The sequence below is a fragment of the Convolutriloba macropyga genome, chromosome 11 (assembly GCF_964194025.1).
Source record: "Convolutriloba macropyga chromosome 11, txConMacr16.3, whole genome shotgun sequence".
In the NCBI taxonomy this organism is placed as follows: domain Eukaryota; kingdom Metazoa; phylum Xenacoelomorpha; order Acoela; family Convolutidae; genus Convolutriloba; species Convolutriloba macropyga.
The window spans coordinates 41,205,129-41,230,169 of NC_134478.1; the positions used below are offsets into that span (position 1 = coordinate 41,205,129).

The 25,041-nt window shown below is 34.9% G+C and overlaps 1 protein-coding gene across 1 annotated transcript in view; it reads right to left on the reverse strand.

The window, feature by feature from the left end:
• Nucleotides 1-925: 925 nt before the first annotated feature.
• Nucleotides 926-25,041, reverse strand: part of LOC142349678 (trimethylamine monooxygenase-like) — a 34,453-nt gene continuing 10,337 nt past the window's right edge. The window contains exons 5-8 of the mRNA XM_075401401.1: nt 21,606-21,783; nt 6,331-6,572; nt 5,794-5,983; nt 926-1,155 (exon numbers count right to left, since the gene is read on the reverse strand). Coding sequence (XP_075257516.1) covers nt 1,083-1,155; nt 5,794-5,983; nt 6,331-6,572; nt 21,606-21,783 — 683 coding nt within the window. The 3' untranslated portion in view covers nt 926-1,082. The remainder of the gene's footprint in view (nt 1,156-5,793; nt 5,984-6,330; nt 6,573-21,605; nt 21,784-25,041) is intronic.

The following is a 25,041-nucleotide window of genomic DNA, read 5'->3' on the forward strand; positions in this document are numbered from 1 at the left end:
TTGTTAATTTTAGGCTTGAAACTGCAAAGAGTGACTGAAAAATCTCCACTTAACCTGACTAACTTTACTACAAAGTTCCTGTTTGTTGCTAATTTAAATTTCAAAGTGATCTGTCAAAATGCCTGGTTTCTTTTTCTCTACGATGCGTTAACAAAAAGTGAAAAATTTTGACTGAAGAAAATTATATGTTCCTCCATTTTTTAAAACAATTGTTCGAACAACAAGAGCTTGTTCAAAAGATATTTTATAATTAGGAAGGAAACAACATACTTATTGGTATAGTTATCCAAGTGTGTTGATTTCGTGATTGAATTGAATTTATAAACAAATGAAAGAATTACATATATTTTTGTTTAAAGAACCCTAAACAATAGTAATGAGAAGGAAAATCTGAAAAATGTTCACGAAATTTTAAACATCATCTCGTTAAGTCGAAAATACGAAATTAAAAAATCTTTCGGTTATATATTCTACGCTGGATGGGTTTTATAATGATACCACACAAAACCTGCTACGATGAATATATCGATCCGCGGAAATTTACTGAAAAAGAAACGTTTGAGTATATATTTGCTCCCCCCACTAAAATGGGTGGGAACAATTAAGATCCTTCATTCATAATGAGTTCATTGCCAGACCACAGTTTTCCTGAATTATCTATTGTAATGTAAACTTTCTTAATTCTGAGTTTTTTCTGCATTTGTGCCTATCTGTTTGTGATGAACTTAAACATTTGATTAGCATAACTAATTTTACTGCGTTATGGTGCTTCATATTGAACAAAAAAGAAAGTACTTGCAATGCGTCTAGCTGTTAGCATCATTAACAAAATTTCAGAAAAATCAGTCTCCTTTTTTGGTAATTCGCACAATAGTTTTCTGTAGAAGAACAATTGCAGTTTTTTAAAAGTTTTATCGAATCTATGTCAACAATGATAAGCAAATAAATTCACTACTATAATGAGCGATACATTTTTTAAAAAAGAACACCCTCCCTGCATATTGTGAATTCTGGAATGACTGTATTAGCGATTTCTGTCAAATTCGGAGGCCAACTTTGTTTGCTTGAGGAGTATGTGTTGTTTATCTGAAGATTGACTTGAAGTGTGTCTGGTGTTTGTAAGTGCCCATGTCACGCATCCTGTCCTCTTCCCACCTGATGACAACAAAAAAACCACAGCCCAATCCCGAAATAAATCTCATTGCATTGTTTTTTTGATAGTCAAGTATTTAGATCATAATATGACCCGAAAAGTCACGCCGATTAAAAAAAGCCATAAATTGCAATTGCTCAAAATTTCAGAGGGCTGCCTCTCATAAGAACAATTTACCATTTTTCAATCGCATTAGGTATTACTGTTATCATGATTTTTTAATCATAACTCAGAGTTTGGTACGATTTTTTCTCAAAATAAACTAGTAAATTATGGAAAACTTAAATTACTTAATTGACACTCTGCAGTCACTGATACGGTTCCATGCTGCAGTTTTGATGAGTTCGGTCCAAAAACTAACATTACTTCAAAAGCATCTCTGGATTTAAAATCTCAAAATGTAATTACTTGTTTAATCCCCGTGTACAAAATTCATCCTGCGATACAGTTAACTTAGAATTGAGTAGATGAATACATTACTTTTGAGAAAAATATTTTTAAAATACAGAAACATTTTCATAATGGATAATGCATCTTATATGAGGCCAGAAATTTAGCTAAAATCTGATGTTTCTCATCCAATTCACGCGAACACAACATTTTTTTTCTAAAAAACCTACAACCATCTCATCGACGCGTGGGTAGCATCTTAACGCACTTATGACTTCGCTTGTATTTTAAGTGATGAGTAATTTTGTTGAAAATTTTGTCCGATCCATACTAAATTTTGTCTGTACAACAATATCCTTGACACACAATCAATGAGGCACTGTTAACGCTACTTCTCAATTTTAGATCCAGTTTCTTATAGCATAAGATTGTTTCTTATATCAGAAGGAAGTATATCTAAACAAGGAGGCTCAGTAATGTGCTTACGCACATCAAAATACAACCCCACTCCTCCGCATTCTTGACTTAATTGGCTACTAAATAAAGAAAATAATTTTAAAAATATTAGAAAACATACAAACTGTTTAATAAACCAATAATGGAATCAAATAAGGCCGCGTTAGAGGCCCGATGAAACTTGTTGTTAAAAGGAATACTAGAAAAGATAAAACAAATCAAACAAAAAACATTAATTACGACCATAACTCGATGTCTATATTAAAAACTCCAACTCGTATCAGATAAAATTATACAAAACAAATTAACTTATACTTCATTAGAAAAGATATGGAAAGTGTCTTCAATCGACTGGGTAACAGGTCGAAAAAAATAGCAAAAATGTGCGAAATTTACAAATAACTTTCTAATTTAAAAAGCAAAAAAATCAAAGAGCTTATTATCAATAGATATTAATTGAAATCACAAAACAGGCAATTGAGACCTGTCATTATTCAGTTTAAGTCATACGACTACAAAAAGAAGACAAATACCGGCAAAATTAAAAAGTTCAATTCAATCGCGCGCGAAAATAGAAGTGAAGGCGCTAACACCATAAACATCATATAACACCAATAAAAATGGTTCATTGCGCAATTTTTCAAAGCCAATAGGATCTACTTATAATGTTATAATTTAAAAAGAAAACAAAATTTCTTTAAAATGTATAAATATAAAAAACTCAAAACAACTGATGAAATCTCGTATTAAGAACAAAAACAAAGCAGCAAAACAAACGGTGAAAGTGATACCGGTATAAAGGCTACATTATATCTCACTAGAAACGGGTTGTGACCGGTCTTTAAAGAGAATACGATTTCAATCGTCTGAAAAAAAAATTCGAAAAAGGTGAAACTCGAAATTTCAGATAAAATTTTTACAATAAATGTTTTCAAGTCATAAAAAACATAAAACTTAAACAAAAAGAGATGAATTAATTTGCATCACCTCAGAAAGACATATAGGCCTGTTAAAATGAACTTAAGTCATGAGATTACAAAAAAAAAAACAATACATGCAGAAGACAAAACTTTCCCAGGTGTTTTTACGACAACACAGTGTTCAAGGCACTAGATTTACAAAATGTTATCTGAAAAAAAAACTGCAGAACATCACATGCTTCTCATCTGAACATCGACGGGTCTTCCTTATAAAAGTTATACTCAGAAATGAGAACAAAATGGAACCTAACAATTGAACAGTATGGAAATCTCAAAAACTTTTTATGAAATTAAACAGTCGAAACCACCAGTCTACAAAAAACAAATGACAGAGAAAAAGTATAAATCAGCAAAAGTATTTGAGACTTCTTATTAGTGAGATTGAGTTACATGGTGACGAAAACAAGAGCAAAAAGAAGACAGTTGAAAAATTGTTTTTTTTAAATTTAACTTGAAAGTCATGACAAAAATAGCTAAAAACTGAATTCTTTAAACAGGTTTAGTTGTACGTCCTGAAAAAGCAATTGAGTCTTATAATTATCAGGCATGTGTAGCATAACGACAAAATTAAAGACAAACTAAAGCAAAAATGAATAGAAATCCATTACATTTTGGTAGAGAGCTGTGTCTCAGCCCAAAAACATAAACTATTCAGTAGAAACAATTAACATACCCAGATATGTCCTTTTCAACGCCGTTCGTTTTTCTAGCTAAGCTTCTATTTAATTGACTTGTCAAAAAGGTGAAAACTCAACATAGAGACAAAAAGAATTTATAAAATGTACAGTTAAGCATAAAAAAATAAAAACTTTTGATATCAAAACCCAGAAACCATTCATTAAATATAAAACCGTTACAGAAATTAAATTATAGATCACAGAAAATAGTTTTTTGCCTGTTTTTTCTGAGACTACACCAAAATTTGAGAGAAATAAGATAAAATAGTTGCAAAGTTCAATAATTCATCCAAATTCTCTTAAAACAATTTTATTCAAATTTATAAGAGACTGAATGAAAATTCTCAAGGTTAATTTATACCTCATAAAAAACCAATTGGACATTTGGTTGTGGAGACTAAGTCATTGGACTACAAAAAGTAGAAGAAATGAAAGCAAAACATGAGAGGTTCAGAAAATTTTACGTAAACAATTGATCAGAGCCATAAACACCAGGAGCTCAACTCGGAAACCATATCATATTTTGTTGGGCCTCATTTTTAAAAAGCACCTGTCAATATTTGAGCCCTGATTTGAAATTCTTTTGAGTAACTTAAATAAATTCTATAAATGCGGAAATTTTATTTAAAAAAAGACACGCCCCATTAAAATCTAATGATTCTTTCTAGCTTAATGATCCATTTGGAGATCAAGATGAGCCCTGATATTGGTGCGCGTCTAAGAAAACACTCAATGGTTCAAATCGTTGCGAAATAGATAAGTTTGTTTTAAAAAAAAATTTATTTCAAAAATAAAGAAAGCATTTTGTATAATTATTATGTTTAAGTTTGGAAAAAGGCCAGCGGGAGTAGAGCTAGCTCTCTTTTGGAGCTAGCATAAGTTTATCATAAATTCTAGAAAAAAAACTTGGAACTCGGATTGAACATTTTGGCGACGTTCCTCTATCTTTAAAGATGAAATCACACCACTACTGTTTACAATTTTAACGTATTTTTTTTAGCAAATTGACGAAAATATTGTTAAAAAAATACTTAACATGTGAATAAGAACAATAGAATATTGTCTCCTATTCACAAAACTTTAAATTTCGATAACTCACTGTAAAAAGTGAAAATAAAAAAAATCTTTTAAATTCCATATTCTACGCTGAACGGGCTTTCTAATGATACCACTCACAACTCTCTACGATGATTATACCGACCGGCCAAAATTGACCGAACAAAATAACCCATTTGAGTATATAGTTCCTTCCCCACAAAATTGGATCGGAACAAGAATTCGTATTTTTGTTTAATTATTTTTAGGGTACATAAATTACTCACGAAAAATTTCTATGATCTTAAATTTTTTTAAGTCACAGCATCGACTAATGAATTGAATTCTTCTGGATTGTACAACTTTTGTAACTTTTTGTTAAAAATGCTTTTTCTTGATCCCAGATTGATTACTAGTGCATAAACAAAAATTGTGTTTGACTAGCACAAAAAAATGATGCGCCCGTCCCCTTTTTGAAATATTTGATAAGATGGAAGAAAAATTTCCTATGCAGCTTCTATGATAATATTTCTAAAAACTTCTAACAATAGTCATCAAAAAATATTTCACATAAGAGCGCAAAGAAAAATCAATTGCTCTTCAAGCAGCTGAAATTATTTCGCAACAAATTTGATACTATTCCTTAAGATATGTAAATCTGCAAAAGAAGTAAGTAAGTTGCTATCTTGAGGGGAAACAGCAAGGTGGGACAGTTAATTTTGGCATTGTTTTCAAGTTTTTGAAGTACAAAATTGCAAAAAAAACGAACGTGAAAACACATCTGATTTTTGGTTCCCATTCTTTTGATTTTTTTCCATCAAAGATAGTTTTATGGAATTTTTGTCTAAGAAAAATTTTCCCCTGGTTTTGTTTTATAACCTGGTTTCCCCTGGTTTTGTTTTGTATTCAAACATCAAAATAATTGAAATGCTAAGAATTTAAAATTTGAAGTATCGATAAATCATACTACAAATTTATAAAATAGGATATCGTCAATTTTTCTCACTTTTCTTTAAATGCCTGCAGGTGCAAATTTTAGTGTTAATTGTTTTCGATCGTTTTTCTCATCTAAGAATTTGTTTGAGAAGTAAAAATGGCCTACTTGTAAAATATCTCAGCGACATCTACGCTCACTGTGTATCCATTATCCTTGGTGAGAGAGTGGAGCTCATTGACATATTTGGTCTGAAAGTCTATTTCGTCATAGACTGTCTTCACTTTATCATCCTCCTCTTTCTCCTCTTGCGCTATTTCCACCCTCATTTCTTCCTCCGAAGGCACTTCCATTCCACCTGAAAATCATGAACTTCTTACGATTGAACTTGAAATCGTTTCGATATGTAATAGAAGCGTCACTTGTTGTTCACATTGAGTTAATGTCAATAACTTAGTTAGTTGGTTCGCATAAACATTTCCTTCTAGTACCTTTAGAGCGACAATCAGTGCAACTAATTTTCAGAAAAAGAACAAACTTCATAAAAAATTGGTCAAATCTGTTCGAAGGTGTCTTTATAGGCCGTATGCTCGTAAATTATATTTTAAATGGCTGAATTAGTAGGTATTCATTCTCGACTTTTTAATTTCTTTGCTCCGATGCAATTTAGGAGACCTGGGAGCAAATCTATATATACGTACTTACCGTTGATAAACTTTGCACACAAATGTCCTTGAAGCCAGAACATGCTGAACGTGTAATACTGGTCCTGCATACCAATGTACATGAGACGAGGGTTGTTGGGAAAGACTACTCCCTTATATAGCGGAACAACCAGTCTGTTTCTGGTCTTGAGCATCAGGTCTTCCTCCAAGAATGGAAACTTGTGCAGATACCCAGTGCAGTAAATGATGACGTCGAAGTCACGTTTGGAGCCATCTTTGAAACTAAAGAGATGGTACTCAACCAAATTGCCAGACAATAGCGACCTCTGATCAGATCACGTTCGCACAGGGCTGTGTTGATTTTTCTTTGCGCCCAAAATTGCGGTCCCTGAATCTGGGGATAACTTTGAACGCACAGATTTATGGACAATGGTCTGACTAGAGTCTGATCAGAGATCACTTCCAACGTACGAAAACTTCATCGAATTACCCAGTGAGAATGCACAAAAGTGTGGAGCGCGGTCACTCAAAACGCAGAATCAAAAGTATCTTCAAGCTAAAAAGTTTTAGCTCGAAGATACTTTTGATTCTGCTGCTTTTTGAGTAGAGTCAAATTTTCGCGCTCCACAGCAACGAGTCGTTTTGTTGTTTCAAACTGCTTTAAAGTCAATTGAGAAAAAGGTGTTAATGAAGATATTTGGTTTGAGATCAAATTTTTTGACTTATGACTTTCGTGTTTTCTCTTCATTGTCTCTGCCGATACTTTTGAAATGCGAGAAAACATAATCACAGTTTTTTATCCGCCCAAAGGGAAACTATTTTTTTCAATATTAAGAAGCTATTAGTCTTCTTAAAACAGAGTTCAAGAGTTCAGCTTTACATTTTGCCTGATTTTTTAGCTTTCTTGTTATTTTGCTAATCAGTCTAATTAATGAGGTGTCTCAAAGTTCGCCTGTTGAAAAAAGTTCGTGTTAATTGACAGATTTCAGTCGAAATCGGACCACTTTAACGAACACGACACTACTAGTTTTCAAATCGTCTTAATGGATTTTTGGTTTTTCCTCTTTATCGTTCTTCTTTACCGTTCCATAAGTCAACCTCATTATGGACAACTTTAAATAGCTCTTTTATAATTCACAATTTAAACCAATTGAAAAGTTTTAATTCAAATCTAACGTTTTTCTCAAAATTTTGTACAGTTTCCGTTCAAACAAACGTGTTTAAGGATTTCGAAGTTTTTTCGTTATCTAGTTTTTCTGTCATTTTGACTCTTGGATGATCAATCCCATTGGCCATTCATAAAGCATTTTTGAGTTGAGCTATATTTTGTTTAAAAATTGAAGGTTTTTAACGAATTTGACACAAACTATTTTTGAAAATTAGTCCCTATTATTTTTTAGAATTTATATTTTTCAGATCGATTTCTGGTAGTAGATTTATTCGTTCTGTCGCCTAATTTCAGTAATGATATGTTTTCTTCTTTTATTCATGTTCGAATATATTTTTTCATATATGGTTAACAATAATACCACACAATGCCAAATAGATTTCGAATAGCAAAATAATCTTCAAAATACTTATTGTTAAATCTATATTTCACTGATCATTCAATCCTAAACATCAAAATGGACGACGAGTACCTATTAATTTGCAAAAGAGATCAAATAAAGAAATAAAGAAATTACTTACTGACGGGGACATAGGAAAATTAAATAATTGTTTAGTTCAATATTTCATATCACCAATAGTTATTATTTCAAAAAAAAGATCAAACCGTAAAATTAGCACTCGCTTCCGAAAATAAATCTATTTACAACATTTAATACCAAAAGCCTAATATAGACACTTAATTAGACTCTATATCACAAATAATGACTGATAATCAGTCAGAACGTCATAAAAAATTTATCTGCTCAACCATTGATCCCTAATATCCTTAATATAGTCAACCAAATCTTCATTCTGAAACAGCAAAACAGTGCAACTTTAACGTCGTCAGTGGTTATATGACGGGATCATATAGATTTAAAACTGGTTTTTTATTGCAGAAAGCCATGGATTTACACACTCATGGGCTTCAAAAACACTTTTCGCTTTAAAGTTTCTGACGAGGAACATGTAAAATTGGTCACAGATTGCATTACAAAATTAAATTCGAATAACGTCCAAATAAAGTTACCAAAATGTCATTTCGCAAAGTCGGAAATCTCATGGCTTGGATATAATCTAACTCAACCAGGTATGATTCAGATTCAGCTCTCGAATCTAAAACACCAGCCCTTGTTTTTGAACCAACAAACACAGATCTACATATTACCCACTTTAATGTCATTAAAAATCGCATCGCAAATCACACTTAAGGAATTCATCATAAACCAAAACTCAAAACTTGCGTCAAACGCGCTCTCGCTCTAGCCTCGGAGAAGCTGTTGAACAACTCATGATTGATGGATAGAAACCTATATCATTCGCATCACGATTTTGAAACTGTAATGAGGAAAGATATGATGTGATTGAGGTAGAGTTACTACGAGTAGTTTGATCAATATAGTACTTTAAAAAAGATTCTTAAGTTTAAGAATTTTCAATCATAGCTTATCATCGGGCACTCCGCTGTAAACTCAAAAAAAAAACAAAACTGTAACAGATCGTCTAAAAGTCGTTTATCATGATGGGTCGATCGGATTTACCATTTCAAATTAAAGTAGAACACCTCCTCGGCGGTGAAATGAGGTTAAGGGAATATTTGTCCCGCAATCCATATCAACCAGCAAGAAAACCTCAACCTACGACGAAGGGTTTTAGTCGCAATATTGTCTAACATCAAATCAAATGCCCACCCTCTAAATATTTCGAAATTTTTTAGCCTGTCATCTAAACAACTTCTTTTCAGAATTAACACTTGCAGAGCAAAATACAACAGTGAATTCGTTAACACAGTTTCTAAATTTGATTACACATTGTCTGTACGCACAACTCAAAACAAACATCCACTCATCGGGCAACGCATAACTAAAAAAAAGCCTTTATTTAGAATATAGGTCATGCCCCCCGTGTTCGCTTGCTTTAAAATGAAATTGCACCCGCCAAGCAAATCACTACATCTAGCTCAAACTCATCTGATATCTCGTATGCTTGCATTCAAATACCAATTCACACAAAGATCAAATTAAAGGTACAAATTACTCCACAATACAAAATAATAATCGAATACCACATTCCGCGCCGCAAAACATTGAATTTGTTACTCCCTGATCATCAAATTCCACTAAACTGTAAAAAAAATTATTAGCAGCAACTTGTCAATCACATCCGCACCGCAAATTCCTTTCCTTTATAGGGCTTATACCTTAAATATCTCAATAAATCCACGTGCTAAGTTGGTGCACAAAAAATTGTGCTTTTTGCCCATTCAAACCCTGAAAAACAGTTGCTCAGAAACTCAATCAACTCAATCTCTGAATCTATTCAGACATCTTTAAATTCGTCATAAATGAATCAATCATCATTCTTCTGAGGCCAATCCAACCAAACTGCTTCCAAACGAAATTCGCGCCGCGTATAATTTATTACTGACACAATAGCCAACGCGCCTCGCTGATCATCCTTGAACTCATACATTGGAATTCCGCTCACTGATAGCGCCACGCTCTCTCAATTGATAAAGTCGTGGGGAAATCTGTAATATTTCATTTATTGCATCGCTCACGGGTAAAAACGCAATACTTAAGGAGGTAAGGGATTGCATTCTCCGCAATGAGGAAGCCCAGCTAAAACACGACTCAATCCCTATGTATGTACACTCGTATTCGCAACAAATGCACGTCAGCAGTGGTTGCGTTTGCGTTGATGATAAAATAGCAGTAGCCAGCGTAATCAAAGATGCCATTATAGGGGACTTTCATGCAATTCACCAGGGCGGCTGGGGGACGGTCTGTATGGCCAACCACCGCTGGTTGCCACACATGAATTGCGAGTTACTGGTTCGCGCCATCCAATGCAAACCCTGCATTGCAATTGGTTAAAACCTTAAATCTGCTATAACCGCCCATCAAAGTATTTCACAAAAACCATGAATATTTCACAACCAAGAAGTACCAATTGACTTTGCAAGCCCAGTCAATAATGAAACAGAACATGAATTATATATATATAAACATGCATAGATGGACTTTCTAAAAAAAAATAAACAGAATTAATTCAAGCACCTGCTAATGACCATCGTGTAATTGTCTTGTAGAACGACTTATTAGTCCAATAAAACAACGATTAGCATGTACAAATGTAGGAAATACAGATACTAACTCTTTTAACACCAAGTCAGCACTTAAATCAATATTATGCCAATTACAAATATGGAAACGAAACACACCGCAGATCTCGCGTTTCGAAATACAATTTGGTCGTTGTGCAAATACCTCGTTTGGCATTATTAGTATCTTACGTATATATACTGATCTAAGCTGTGATAAAATTCTGAAAAATAACTTAGATGAAGAAACGGTTACCACCAATTGAACTCCACCCAAAAGAACACTGGATAGGCTACCGCAGTGTTACGTAGATAGAGAAAAACATGTGTTCCTCCACCCGGGATGCCACAACACGTGAAGAGACGAACACAGATGACAAGAATCAGCTCATGAAATTTAACTGCTTGTATCGATCAATTCCATTGAAAGAGACAGCCGTGGAATTGAAATTGGCCAGAAAAACCCAAAAACAATTGAAAAAAAATCTTGATGGCCTGTATGAAGTCCTGGCCCCCCACTCCATCATCCAAAAGAGTGGACAGTCATACATCAGTCATCTGTGAAACCTGCCGATTAAATGTCCATGTCTAAAACAGTGAGATTCATAAATTTGGAACACGGGAAAAATGTGCCACAAATCGAAAAGAATACATCGGTGGACCTGGAACACGAGAGTATTTGAGAAGAACACCGAGGCTAAGAGAGCAATACATACGAAAAAACTAGTCCCATTTCGAAAATGAAACACGCAAAAGGGACAACAAAAAGCGGCGCTTAATGAAATCGCTCAAACGTCCGCAATGCGATTACCTTTGCCAAAAGTTCCCGAAAATCTCGCGCCACAAAACCAACCTGATGAAATTATCCAGCCACCAGTTCCAGCTCCACCAACAAATCCGACCGAAGTAATTTTTCCGTCCAAATCTGAACCTCAATAAGCCGTCCAACAAATATCTGCTCGAGCTGGAAAAATAACTAGAGAAAACCCAAAAATCTATGGCTTTGAAAAAGACGACTCATCAGGTGGATCTAAGAATTCATGCCCACTTAGCTGCAAATACTATAGAACGGAGAAGCGATCAGGAGATATTGTACCACATCAACAATTGTCATTCAATCAATCGTCGACAACGCTACTCCATTGAAGCTTTTTCCGAATCCTTTTCCATCTGCGGTCATCGGGATCGTTTCCTCGACAGCCCCAGAGATTCGCCCTGCAGATCACAGCCCAGGTGAAATCAATATGGATCTTGATGACAAAGAAATACAAGAGTAAATTTTGAGCTAAAAACTGTAAAACTCTTTAAGTTGTTACTATCATTAGCTATTCATTACGAGAACATTTATTGTTAGTTTTATTTAACCGCTGAAAAATTGTTAATATGTCATCAATATCACTATTAAGTAGGGGGAAAGTCAAACTTGATATCCTTACTGCTAATCTAGTGCTGTAAAAACTTAATACAATATGTACTTAATCTATGGAAGGTCATATTTTATGAAGACAAGTTCACTAATACCCATCACTAGTTATTGTTTCACGTATAGGTCTACAATTAAAATTCCCGCATTGCAAACTGTTATTTGTTCATTTGTTTTAGGTACCTACTAAATTCATTCTCTTCATTTTGCTTCTCGTGTACCGATGCCCAATGTGCCGTTTAGCTTTGTTAACCGCCTTCACTCTCAGAACGCACTTAGTAAGTTGATTCATTAAGCGAATCACTATATCAAAAATTGTTGAGCGAACGCGCAGGTCGAAAAACAGAACACAACTCAAGTAGTGTACAACAAGGACCAATAAATGTTTTTAAGCCTTGCAGATGGTTTACTGGGCATATTCATTGGACAAAAAAGTTTTGTAAAAAGTATTATAGCAAAATTTAGAAAATTTCAATAAAGTTAGCAATTTTCAGATTTTTTTTAAATTATTTTGTTACATCTCTCAAGTTCTCTCATGTTAGTGGCAAATGAAACCTTTTCAGGTCTTTTGCATGGTTTAATATGTTTATTAAAGTGAATCAATTATGGCTTTCAAGGTATTAGCATTGATTATATTTTTGTTTAGTTTGTTTGATTAATTTAGTTTCTCTGAAACTTAGGACTATTTAGACTTGAGTCTTCGCTGGCTTTGTTCAATTGAGTCTTCGTTGGCTTGTTTCAGTTGATCTGCTGGTCGGACTCAGTTGTTGCAATTCGTTTAATCACTTCATTGGATTGTTTTCCAGAATTTGTCCCGCTATGTTCTGTTTCTGGCCTCAATGTAATCTAATTGAAGTATCTATCTCAGCAGACGCTTTTTTAAAGAAAAACAATCTTGACACCAATATCAAAACTTATAAATCTTCAACTCGCTTTAAGTTAAAATAGTAAAACATTGAGCGCAGAAGGTGCTGAGCGCAATCAAAATTTTGAACAGAATTGGACAAGGTTGATTTTACAATTGCAGAACTTGGACAAGGTTGATTTTACAATTGAAGAACAAAGTGGACGTGGCAGAAAAATTACACGGGAATACCTGGATGTTATAATACTACGGAATTATATCCCGGAAAAAACGTTACGGTATCTTAAACTGAAATGACTACATTAAAAAAATTAGCATTGAAGCTGTTAGTATAAGTAAGATTTGACTGGACATAAACGTTCAAAATTTTCGACCTGAATGCACAAAAATCTGGCCATACACACTTTGAACTCGCAAATAACGCACACCAATTTTTGAATGCACAAACAGCGTTTAATTGAACGAAAGTCTTTAACACAAGTTTTAAACCCAAGGAATTAGCGTTTTTTGTGTGGGACTGTTTGGTCGTAATCTGGACATGCGAAATTTATGTGTGGGAGCTCGGCTTGGGAATATTAACACCCATGTTAAACCAATGACTTTTGATCTGAATTATAAATGATTTGGTATCCAGTGACTGCGACAGGTACACGCTTGCAGATGAAAAATGGCCAAATGGCTATTCTTTTTTAGCTCCTAAACATTTGCACCAACTATGAAATCAGACCACCTCTTAGCGGCAGAGCGCATGAGGGCTCGCATAGTTTGTGTTTCATGAATCCGTCGTTCACTATCTAAGTTGACTATATCTCTTACATCTATAGAAAAACTATTACGTTCAAAACTATAATCATTCTGACAACACTAAGACCACTAAGCATACCACATATAAAATTTGTTGTCCTAGCTATTATATTAACAATTTTTGGCATGATCCAATACGAATTTGGACGCAAAAATTTGACCATAGTCTCTCAGTTCGCTTCGAGCAAAAACTATGCAAGAACAAAGCCTTTTAAGTCATTGAGTACAAGTTTAAAAGATATTTTCATTTGGTTCCGTAAAAATACAATTTAAAAAGATCTTACCACGATTTGAGAAAATTAATGATGGATTTGAAATTTAAGTTGAAGTTTTTTCTAAAAATTCAATCGTGCATGCCTCTGCAAGATAAGTAACGTTTTGATCTTATATCATGACAATAGTAAAACATTGAGCGCAGAAGGTTGAGCGCAATCGAAATTTTGAACAGAATTGGACAAGGTTGATTTTACAATTGCAGAACAAAGTGGACGTGGCAGAAAAATTACACGGTAATACCTGGATGTTATATTACTACGGAATTATATCCCGGAAAACACGTTACGGTATCTTAAACTGAAATGACTACATTAAAAAAATTAGCATTGAAGCTGTTAGTATAAGTAAGATTTGACTGGACATAAACGTTCAAAATTTTCGACCTGAATGCACAAAAATCTGGCCATACACACTTTGAACTCGCAAATAACGCACACCAATTTTTGAATGCACAAACAGCGTTTAATTGAACGAAAGTCTTTAACACAAGTTTTAAACCCAAGGAATTAGCGTTTTTTGTGTGGGACTGTTTGGTCGTAATCTGGACATGCGAAATTTATGTGTGGGAGCTCGGCTTGGGAATATTAACACCCATGTTAAACCAATGACTTTTGATCTGAATTATAAATGATTTGGTATCCAGTGACTGCGACAGGTACACGCTTGCAGATGAAAAATGGCCAAATGGCTATTCTTTTTTAGCTCCTAAACATTTGCACCAACTATGAAATCAGATCACCTCTTAGCGGCAGAGCGCATGAGGGCTCGCATAGTTTGTGTTTCATAAAACCATCGTTCACTATCTAAATTGAATATATCTCTTACATCTATAGAAAAACTATTACGTTCAAAACTATAATCATTCTGACAACACTAAGACCACTAAGCATACCACATATAAAATTTGTTATCCTAGCTAATATATTGACAATTTTTGGCATGATCCAATACGAATTTGGACGCAAAATTTTGACCATAGTCTCTCAGTTCGCTTTGAGCAAAAAGTATGCAAGAACAAGGCCTTTTAAGTCATTGAGTACAAGTTTAAAATATCTTTTCATTTGGTTCCGTAAAACATACAAATTAAAAAGATCTTACCAAGATTTGAGAATATTATTGATGAATTTGAAATTTAAGTTGAAGTTTTTTCTAAAAATTCATTATTGCATGCCTCTGCAAGATCAGTAAAGTTTTGATCTTATATCATGACAATTCAGTTCATCTAAACCAATTTGTGAAACAGGAAAGACTAAAGCTTTGCTTTTAATCGTGATGTGAGATAAAGCATTTGCATTTCTATATTGAAATTGTATTCTTTATTATATTTTGCAAAATCTGTTATCAGTAGCAGTCAGCTTGTCACTTTTTACCTAAGTAATATTAGTTGGCGTTGGAAATAGAAAAAAATAACCTCAAACCGTCTGTAACTTAAACTTAATACTTCGAGATCGTAATTGCAGTCTACGCCCTGATCATTGAACAGGTTAAATCTTATTAAATCTTTTATTTCAATTAGTTATAGCTAAAATTTCACGAAAACTAGAGCTTAAAAAGATCTCGAAATATTATGAGATAATAAAAACGTGAGAATTGAGACAAGTCATGATAATGAAAATTATAAGATCACAAAATAATTTTCTTGTGGAGTAAGAAAAGAAGTTAATCTGACAAAGCTGTAACAATTTTAGTTTGTGCATCTTTTTTTTACGAAATTTGAGCATTCAATCTTGAAACTTCCTCAAATTCCCAAAACATTAAATTAAATTGCCGATACTATTTTGGCAAAAATGTTTTTGTCGTGGTCGATAACACGGGTCAAAGAATTCAATAAGTTGAATTTTAAATTGAATTTTGAACTGAAAATATACAAAAATTAGCTTGTATTTATAGTGGTTATCTATGCCAAAATATAGAGAGAAAATTTAGATTAGCTAAAAATATTTTACATGATTGGCACGTGAATAGATCTTAACTCCGAATCCCGGAGGTGATTTTCTATTTTCATCAACATTTCATGAGAATCATATATGGCTTGGGTACAATCGAGTTCATTAGTTGGAGGTCGGTGGATGTTAGAATCAGGTTTCTGTTGGTGGGAGAATTTACTTCTGACATATGATTGATAGGTCAATAAGATAATGATAGCGCCAAAACAAAATTAGAATTGAGTTTAGTTTTGTAGCCATTACTTATCGACACACCAATAAAATTCGTCAGGTAAGTTCTTCTTTCGTTCTTTGAAACTTTAATAAAACTTCTAAGTTTCTTGATGTTTCATTGAAACCATCACATCCTCCCTCCTTTTTTAAGCAAGTTTGTGGGTATAGGTTCTCCAAATGTGTCAGGTTGTTTTCTGTTCCTGGCTGATGTTCGTGAAGGCTCTGAGGTTTCGGGTTGTTGGTGCTCTGCAGATGATGTGGCTGCAGAAGCTTCATCTTGATGTGAAGGTCCCATATCTGTGTTCTGAGGTTGTGGTTCTGATTGAGATGTGGTCTCCTCCACTGCTGGTTCAGTTTTCACATTGTCCTCGTCTAGTCTCGCAATTTGGTTGTCGCTCACTAGAATAGTCCGTGCGGAGTTTTCGGGCTGTATGAAAGATGTGTTCAAGCCCTTCCTGATGATGAAGGTAGCAGGAACTGTCTTTGTGTTCTCGTTGGCCTTGAATAGAATGGGTTCGCACAATTCGAAATCTGCTATTGCTGGTAGTCTCACTCTGCGTCCCAACAAGAATTCAACTGGAGTTTTTCTCCTCGTCTTTGAAGTGTTGCGATGTGTCATCAGTGCCCTTTGCAGGAATGCTCCAAATGACACATTAAGGTTTGGACTCCACGCTTGAAGTGCCCGCTTCACTGTCTGAACTGCTCTTTCAGCTATTCCATTAGCTCTTGAATGATAGACGGGTGATTCTATTTTCTTAATTCCCAGTGATTCACACCACTGTTTAAGGTCACCACTTATAAATTCAGGACCATTATCAGAAACTAAAGTTTTTGGTATTCTGAATCTTGCAAAGATTTGACTAAGATGTATTTTAACTGTTTCTGATGTTCTATTTCCCACGGGGAAGGCTTCTATCTAACCAGAACCCGCGTCAGCAATTACTAATATATTACCTTGGTCCTCAACATAACCCCAGTCCATGTGGAGCCGTTCCCAAACGTCGGCTTCTGGCAATGTAGAGACTGTTTTTCCCAGGCTAGGCCTGTTCAATTGAAAATTCTTACATTTACTAACAAAGTGTTGAACGTCTTGGGTAATGCCAGGCCACCATGCTATCATTCTGACTGATGCCTCAGTTGCATTCTTTCCGGGATGTGTCTCATGCGCTTTTGCCAAAACCAAGTGTCGTAGTTTGGATGGAATGAAAGGAACAACACCTCTGAAGATGATTCCAATATGTAAAGTAAGTGCATCTTTCTGTTGTTCGAATCCTTTTTCCGCTTCTGAACATTGTTTCCAATTGCCGCTTTTGATTCGTTTCATAATGTCCTGGAAGAGTCTGTTTAATCAAAGTTCAGTTTTGATTTCTGCTTGGGTCACCAAATCACTGTGGGCGAAGTAGATGTTATTGATAGCGAAGCACACTCGATCGTTGTCAGATTCGTCTTAGTCAAAATCCATTCTGCTCAAATCATCTGCATGGGGTATCTGCTCCCCTGGAGTGTACTTAGTCGAAACCCATTAGAGCTATTGCCCATCTTGTGATTCTCGCTGATGCTGTCTTCGGGATCTCCTCGTCTGGTGCAAAGAGATATTTGAGTGGTTTGTGGTCAGTCTGTAGGGTAAATCTTCTTCCAAGATGGAATTGCTTCAACCTTGTGACCACAAAGACAATTGCCAGTGCTTCCCGCTCTATGTTCGAGTAGTTTTGCTCCGCTGGAGTCAATTTTCTCGATACATATATGAGTGGATGTCCTTCTTGCGAAAGAAACCCGCCAATGGCTTTTTCAGAGGCGTCAGTAGTAACTGTTGCTTCTTTTTGTAGACTATATGGCTGTACTAGTGGGTTAGCACATAATTCATTTTTTATGTCTTCAAAGGCTTTTTGTTGCATTTTGCCCCATGAGAAATCGCTATTTCTCATGTTATTTAAGGGTAGCATTTTTGTTGCAAAATCAGGAATCATTCTTCCGTAAAAATTAGCTAGCCCAACAAACGATTCCAGTTGTTTATTGTTAGTTGGTGCTTTTGCATTTTTTATTTTTTCAACATGTTTGGGATCTGGTGCTATTCCCTCTTTTGAAATGGAGTATCCCAAAAAGCTAACGCTATCGACTGGTTTTGAGTTAGACTTTTTCTCATTAATAGTGAAATTTTTCTCACGTAATCGACTCTTGACTGCAAGCATTCTCTTGTCGAACTGCTCCTTGGTAGTTCCATACACCAACACATCGTCTTGAAAGATCACAACACCTTTGATTCCTTTGAGTGTTGATTCTATGCATTTCTGGAAGATTGAAGAAGAGTTTTTCAATCCCTGAGGTAGCCGGCACATCTTGAACAGTCCCTGAGATGTGTTGATTGTGCATATATATTTTGCTTCTTCGTCAAGTTCAATTTGATAGTAGGCATCTGAGAGGTCAATTTTGCCAAAGTATGAGGCCCCATGTAGGTTATGGAAGATCGTCTCCATGTCTGGTATTGGGTAGTCCTCATCCAAGACCTTGCCATTGATATGCACTTTCAAGTCCACGCAAAGTCTCAGTTCTCCACTCTTCTTTCTCTGCCACACCACTTGAGATCCATTAGTGACTCCTCCTGGCTGTACCGGTTCAAGAATGCCTTCTCTGACCATTTGTTCCAGCTTCTCTGTGACCTTGTCTTGAAGAGGTAGAGGTATTTTTCTGGCTTTGCAGAACATCGGCTGTGTTCCTGGTATCAGCTTCACATGAGTTTTGTAACCCTCCACAGCTGGTAGTTGCTCGGCTGTTATGTTGTTCACGCCGTGCTTGGGTAGAAGGTCTCTACCAAGTAGTCCAAATTCTTTATCAGACTGCACAACTGCAAGTTGTTTTTGAGTGAGCCTGCTTCCGTTCCATTCAACGTCACAAGTAAGTGATCCCAGAAGCGTTAATTGATGACCATCATAAGCTTCAAGATGTCTTATCTTACCATCCAACTGAGGTTTACCAAGCTCAGTCCATATTTTTTGATGAGATCACTGTGCTATCTGCACCTGTGTCTACTTGCATTTTTACTTTGCAGTCATTTATTGAGATATATTCCCATGTCACAGACATGCTAAAGATTTGTTCTTTGCTATAAAACATTCCCATCTCCGATGCTGGAGATGCTTGCTCTGAAGAAACATTTTCTTCTTCGCAAAAGTTATTCTGTTTATTGTACTTACCTGAATTTGGTTGGGGTCTGCTTCTACACATTTTTGAGAAGTGTCCCACCTCTTCACAGGTGTTGCATTTCTTACTTAGCGCTGAACAAGGTCTACTAGAGTGTGGCTCACCTCCACACCTAGTGCACATGTTGCTGTTTATATTAGCCGTAATTTTTTCATTTGGTTTTCGAAAGGTCTTTTTGAAGTTGAACCCAACTTCTTCTTTCACCGTAAAGGGCTTATTACCTGATGAAGGACTTGCAAAAGCCATTGCTTGACTTCTGAACTGTAAGCTCTCGGTCATTTCAGTAACCGACATTGCGGGTTTTGCTTTAATACCGTCTAGTAGTCTAAGTTTTGCTTCAGGGTCCCTCAAACCTGAGATAAACTTTATTTTTACCAACTCCTCTTCGGGGTTGGCCGCTGTTTTCAATTTTTTGAAGTCACAATAGCGTGCTTCTTCTCTAAGACGTGCTAGGAAGTCGTCGTCTGACTCCCCTACACCTTGGATTACGGACAGAAATTTAGCCCTTTCTGCCGTTACTACTCTCTCTTTAGGAGAAATATAATTTTGAATTGCCAATCTGATGTCTTTATACGGAGTGTCTATCAAATTCCTAGGACTCATTAAGCTCCTAAGTTTAATAATTACATCTTGCCCGCACATACTAAGAAAGAGATTGGTTACCTGTAGGTCCTGTACAGTACCATCGGTGTTGACCTTGTCCTCTTTCTTCTCTGCGCGACATTTCGCCACAAAAGACATAATCCACGCAGTAGCTGATTCTGCATTCTGTAGATCCAAAATTTGTCTGTCTGTAGCTGGTCTGGACACCATTGTCGTGGTCGATAACACGGGTCAAAGAATTCAATAAGTTGAATTTTAAATTAAATTTTGAACTGAAAATATACAAAAATTAGCTTGTATTTATAGTGGTTATCTATGCGAAAATATACAGAGAAAATTTAGATTAGCTAAAAATATTTTACATGATTGGCATGTGAATAGATCTTAACTCCGAATCCCGGAGGTGATTTTCTATTTTCATCAACATTTCATGAGAATCATATGTGGCTTGGGTACAATCGAGTTCATTAGTTGGAGGTCGGTGGATGTTAGAATCAGGTTTCTGTTGGTGGGAGAATTTACTTCTGACATATGATTGATAGGTCAATAAGATAATGATAGCGCCAAAACAAAATTAGAATTGAGTTTAGTTTTGTAGCCATTACTTATCGACACACCAATAAAGTTCGTCAGGTAAGTTCTTCTTTCGTTCTTTGAAACTTTAATAAAACTTCTAAGTTTCTTGATGTTTCATTGAAACCATCACAGTTTTATATATTTGTTGCGCAGCTTCTATAAGATTTTTATATGAGCCTCAAGGTTAGAATTTTGGAAAAATTTTTGGCAAATAACTTAATCGTTTTCAGCAAAGTTTACGTCTCTCGCATGTTACGATTACTCTTTTTTGATTAAAATTGATTCATGTTTGTCATATTAACTTAAATGTACGTCTTAAATTACTCGACTTTCTTTTTAAATGACAGTTTTTGGTATTAATTTCTGTTTATCAAATTTTACAAATTTTGAATTGCTTTTGATCAGCACATATTATAAAACAGCACGTTTTTGTATTTTAGTTATGTTAAATTCTTATATATCATTTTAGTAAATTTAACAGCATCATTAGTCTTGTTTTAGGTCAAAGACGAAAAACAGTTCTGATGTCATTATATTTTGGTTATGGTGCCTCTATTTTATATTTCTTTGGTATAGGAAAACACGTTTGAGGTTGTTTTTGTAATTTTTTGGCCGCTGGAGGCCAATTCAGTGTTATAAGAGCGTTTTAAACCTGAATTTAGAAGAAAACTGTTGACAAAGCAAAAGGTTTTGCTTAAGTTTTTTTTGAGTTCCTGTTGGCTTTCTTTCGACAATTCTTCGGCTGATTTTGGTTTTTTCCAATCCTATTTTCGACAATTTTTCGGCTGATTTTAACGTTTTCCGGACATATTTTTGACATTGTTCGGCTTATTTTAGCGTTTTTCGGACCTATTTTGAATTGCCAATACTTGGATGTAGACTTTCAAGTCGGGGCAAAAACTTGCACTTAGACGTGCACGTCTTAGACAAGACTTACATTTAGACGTGCACATCGTGACAATGACTTGCATTTAGATTGACAAGTGTAAAAAGTGATATGATCATACTGATATAGTACTGATATAAGACTTGCAATTAGACGTGCCCAGTACTGATATTGGTTTGCCATTAGGGCCGGGTTAACATGACCTAACCTTTTTAGTAAATGCTTCATTATTTTTGACAAGTACTTTTTCATGGAAACCTGTTGTGAACTAACCTAACAGTTTGTTTGTCAATCTTCTCCAGCAGAGGTCTCTCATCTATGCCCTTAGGCCAGTTGGCACCCATGGGTCTGGATCTGTAGCTGATGGTGACATAAACAGCACCCGCAGCCATACTCTGTGTTGCAATATCCTCTGCCGAGTACGCAGCACCCACCAACAAAATGCGCTTCCCTAAACACATTTAACCCAAAATGAATGATTCACGAGTAATCCATCGCCCCACCCTCCCACTCCCCACCGCAGCTTAGGCTTGGTGGACGATAACTTCTACGCCCTCAGGCGCACGTGCTATTTTCTTACATCAAACAATTGTGTGTCTTGAGATTTAAGCGTCGTGGTCTCGATCTGCAGTAACAGCAGCTTCTATACTTTAATAACTGATTTCAAAATAACAAAATTAAACAGCCATGTACTTAAAAAACTGACGTGCACATTTTAAAATGCCGAAAGTCTGCAGTGCCAGAAGTTAAAATGCCAGAAGTTGCTTCTTAGCCAAACGTGCGCGTTTCGTGTTTTAAGCATGGTTAAGTGACTCTGCAGAAGGCACTTCGAAATTCTGACTGAATAATAAGCGCCAGAAATTCTCAGTGACTTCAAGCAGAGTCACTTAACCATTACTTCCCTTATTAGTGTGGGAAATTATAGATATCCGTCTAGATATAGATTAACTAATTAAGAGGATCTCCTCCGTTTACGCACCCCCCCCCCCCCTCCCCAGCCCCCCAGCACGTTATTCGCCCGCGCCACCAGTTACAAAGCACGCGCATTACATAGTGAATCAATATGTAAAAACAAGGCGGCTCGGTAATGTGCGATCGCACATAAGGTTCCGACCCCGCTCATCCACAATTTTGGCATAATTGTCTACCAAATGAGGAACAGATAGAAAACACAAAAAATTCAAAAATTTTTCAAAAAAAACGTGTGTGAACGAAAAGATAGCCTCCAAAGCAAATAACTCAGTGGAGTAAAAAATGATGCATTAGATTGATGAGATATGCCGATATTAATGAAAACCATTAGGAATCAACTAAAATATCCCATAGGTTTACAATTACCAATGCTTCTATAGAAGGGAATTAAGAACTCTTGGTATTCATTTTTTTATGTAGTTACAAAAAGAACAACAAATAGACAACAAAGTAAAAATCAATTAAAACTTGCCAGAAAATGCTTTGGAAGCCGTAAGGCCATACATTGGCCCCCAAAATATGTTCGGTTGCACCTTCGTCGAACACCAATACTGTATTATGTGGCCGCTCATTAATGCAACAATTAGACAAAAAAGAAAAAAAAATGCAAAATTATGTAAAACTTGTTTTCTTTCGAAAAATTTTTTTTCCAAAGACATGAAAGCCATTAATTATAAAATGAAAAAGTTGAATAGGTTTGTCCATTCCTCCAAAAGAAGCCCTTGAGACCCGCAATTATCCAGAATATGTCTTAAGTCTACAAAAAAAACGTCTACAAAAAAAACGTCAAAAAAAACGTCAAAAAACGTCAAAAAGTCTACAAAAAAAAAACGTCAACCCGTGTGGAAGCCAGTAAATTCATAACGAATTCTCTTAAAACATTAGATTTTGTGACAACAATCCCTTTTGACACCTCCCTTACAATGTATTACTTGACTTCTCATTAATAAAACTTTAATAAATAGAAAAAAAGCAAGACTATGTAGAACTTTTTTTTCGAAAATATTTATTTCCAAAGACATGAAAGCCAATAATTACAAAATGAAAAAAAATGAATAGGTTCGTTTATTCATCCAAAAGAAGCCCATGAGACCCGCAATTATACAGAACATGTCTTACGTCTACAAAAAGAACGTCAAATATGACAAAAATATAAAATTAATTCACTTTTTTTTTGTGATAAAACCGTATCGAATCCTGTAAATTCATAACGAATTCTTTAAAAACAATAGATTTTTTTGACACCAATCCCTTTTGACACCTTCCCTTGACAAAAATAATGTCATCTTTAACTTTAAATTAACGAGACCAGGTAACAAACAGACAATAAAAGGAACAAAATTGCGAAAATGAAATGTTTTTTTTTCATTTTGGAAAACAATTGTTTTCAAAGTCATGAAAGCCATTATCTATCTTCTAATATTAGAACGTCGGGTCATCTACTCTTCCAGGAAAAGCCAATCAAACCGGGTCCTTGTACATGAAATACGACAAAAAAGACAAAATAAAAACGACAGTTAAACACAAAATTGAAAAAATCAATTAAATTCTTCGAGAAAGTATTGTCAAAGCGGTATAGAACCACAATCTATATCCTTAAGGATTTAAATATTATCAATTGTTCGTTATTTTGAACGCGAAAAATGTGATATATGAACTGACAATAACGTGATAATTTGACAAAATTAGAAAACATGAAAAATGGGCAAATACCTAAAATTTTTTAAAAAAATTTGTGAAATCTAGTGGTATCAAAGCCAGAACACCATAACTTGGGGCGTAAAACTGCAATAAACACTCAATTTGAAGTCAGTAGAAAGAAAGAGCACTCACTGATTGCTGACACTAAGCTACAAGTTAACCAAAGTAAGTGAAAAGTGGAGGCAAAGTTCAATAAGTCATTTTTTAATTAAAAATCAAATATTTTCAAAGTCAAAACGACCTTAAGCTTTCAAGTAATCACTTGAAAAAATATTTTCGAGCTAATTAGGAGGCCAATAGGACCTATCACTAGTGAGCTTTGATTTGAAATGTTCTGTTATTTAATTAATATAAAAAAGATCGAATTTTTTTTTATAAAAAAACCGACTGATGACAATCCAAATTATTTTTGGATTGTAACGATCCAAGATTGGTACAGAACTAGTCCCGCTAATGTTGATTGTCCAATAGGAATATTTAATTTTAGGAATGTCATTGATATAGATATTTTGTTTGTTAAAAAATCAAAAGTAAATGCTGCGTTTTTGATAATTAACGAATAAAGTTAGCAAAGAACGGCAAAATTTTATTTACAGAGCACTCTCATCCGAAGTTGAAGTGGAATTAGCCCCCTTTTCAGTCTACAAAGATTGTGTTAGTGGTGTTTGGGTGTGCACATCCTGCATATTTAAGCAGAGTGGATTAAAGAAACTTATTTCGTGCTGTTTTTGATGAAAAAGTCTGAATTTTGTGAAATTTTCAGAGGGAATTTGAGACAAAAAAATTCTATGAAAATAGCCGACAATGTATTTTGTCTTTAAACGCAAAATCAACAACATTTTCATGAAAAATTTTTTTAAATTTTATCAAAAATGGCGAAATTTTAGTCTAAAACTCCGAAAAAAGGTGAATGAAATCAACGGAATTCACTCTATTTTCTCGAAAGTTTAAACCACGATATCTCCCTGTCAAAAACGAAAATCACAAAAATCTTTTTATTTTCATATTCTACGCTGGACAAGTTTTCTAATGATAC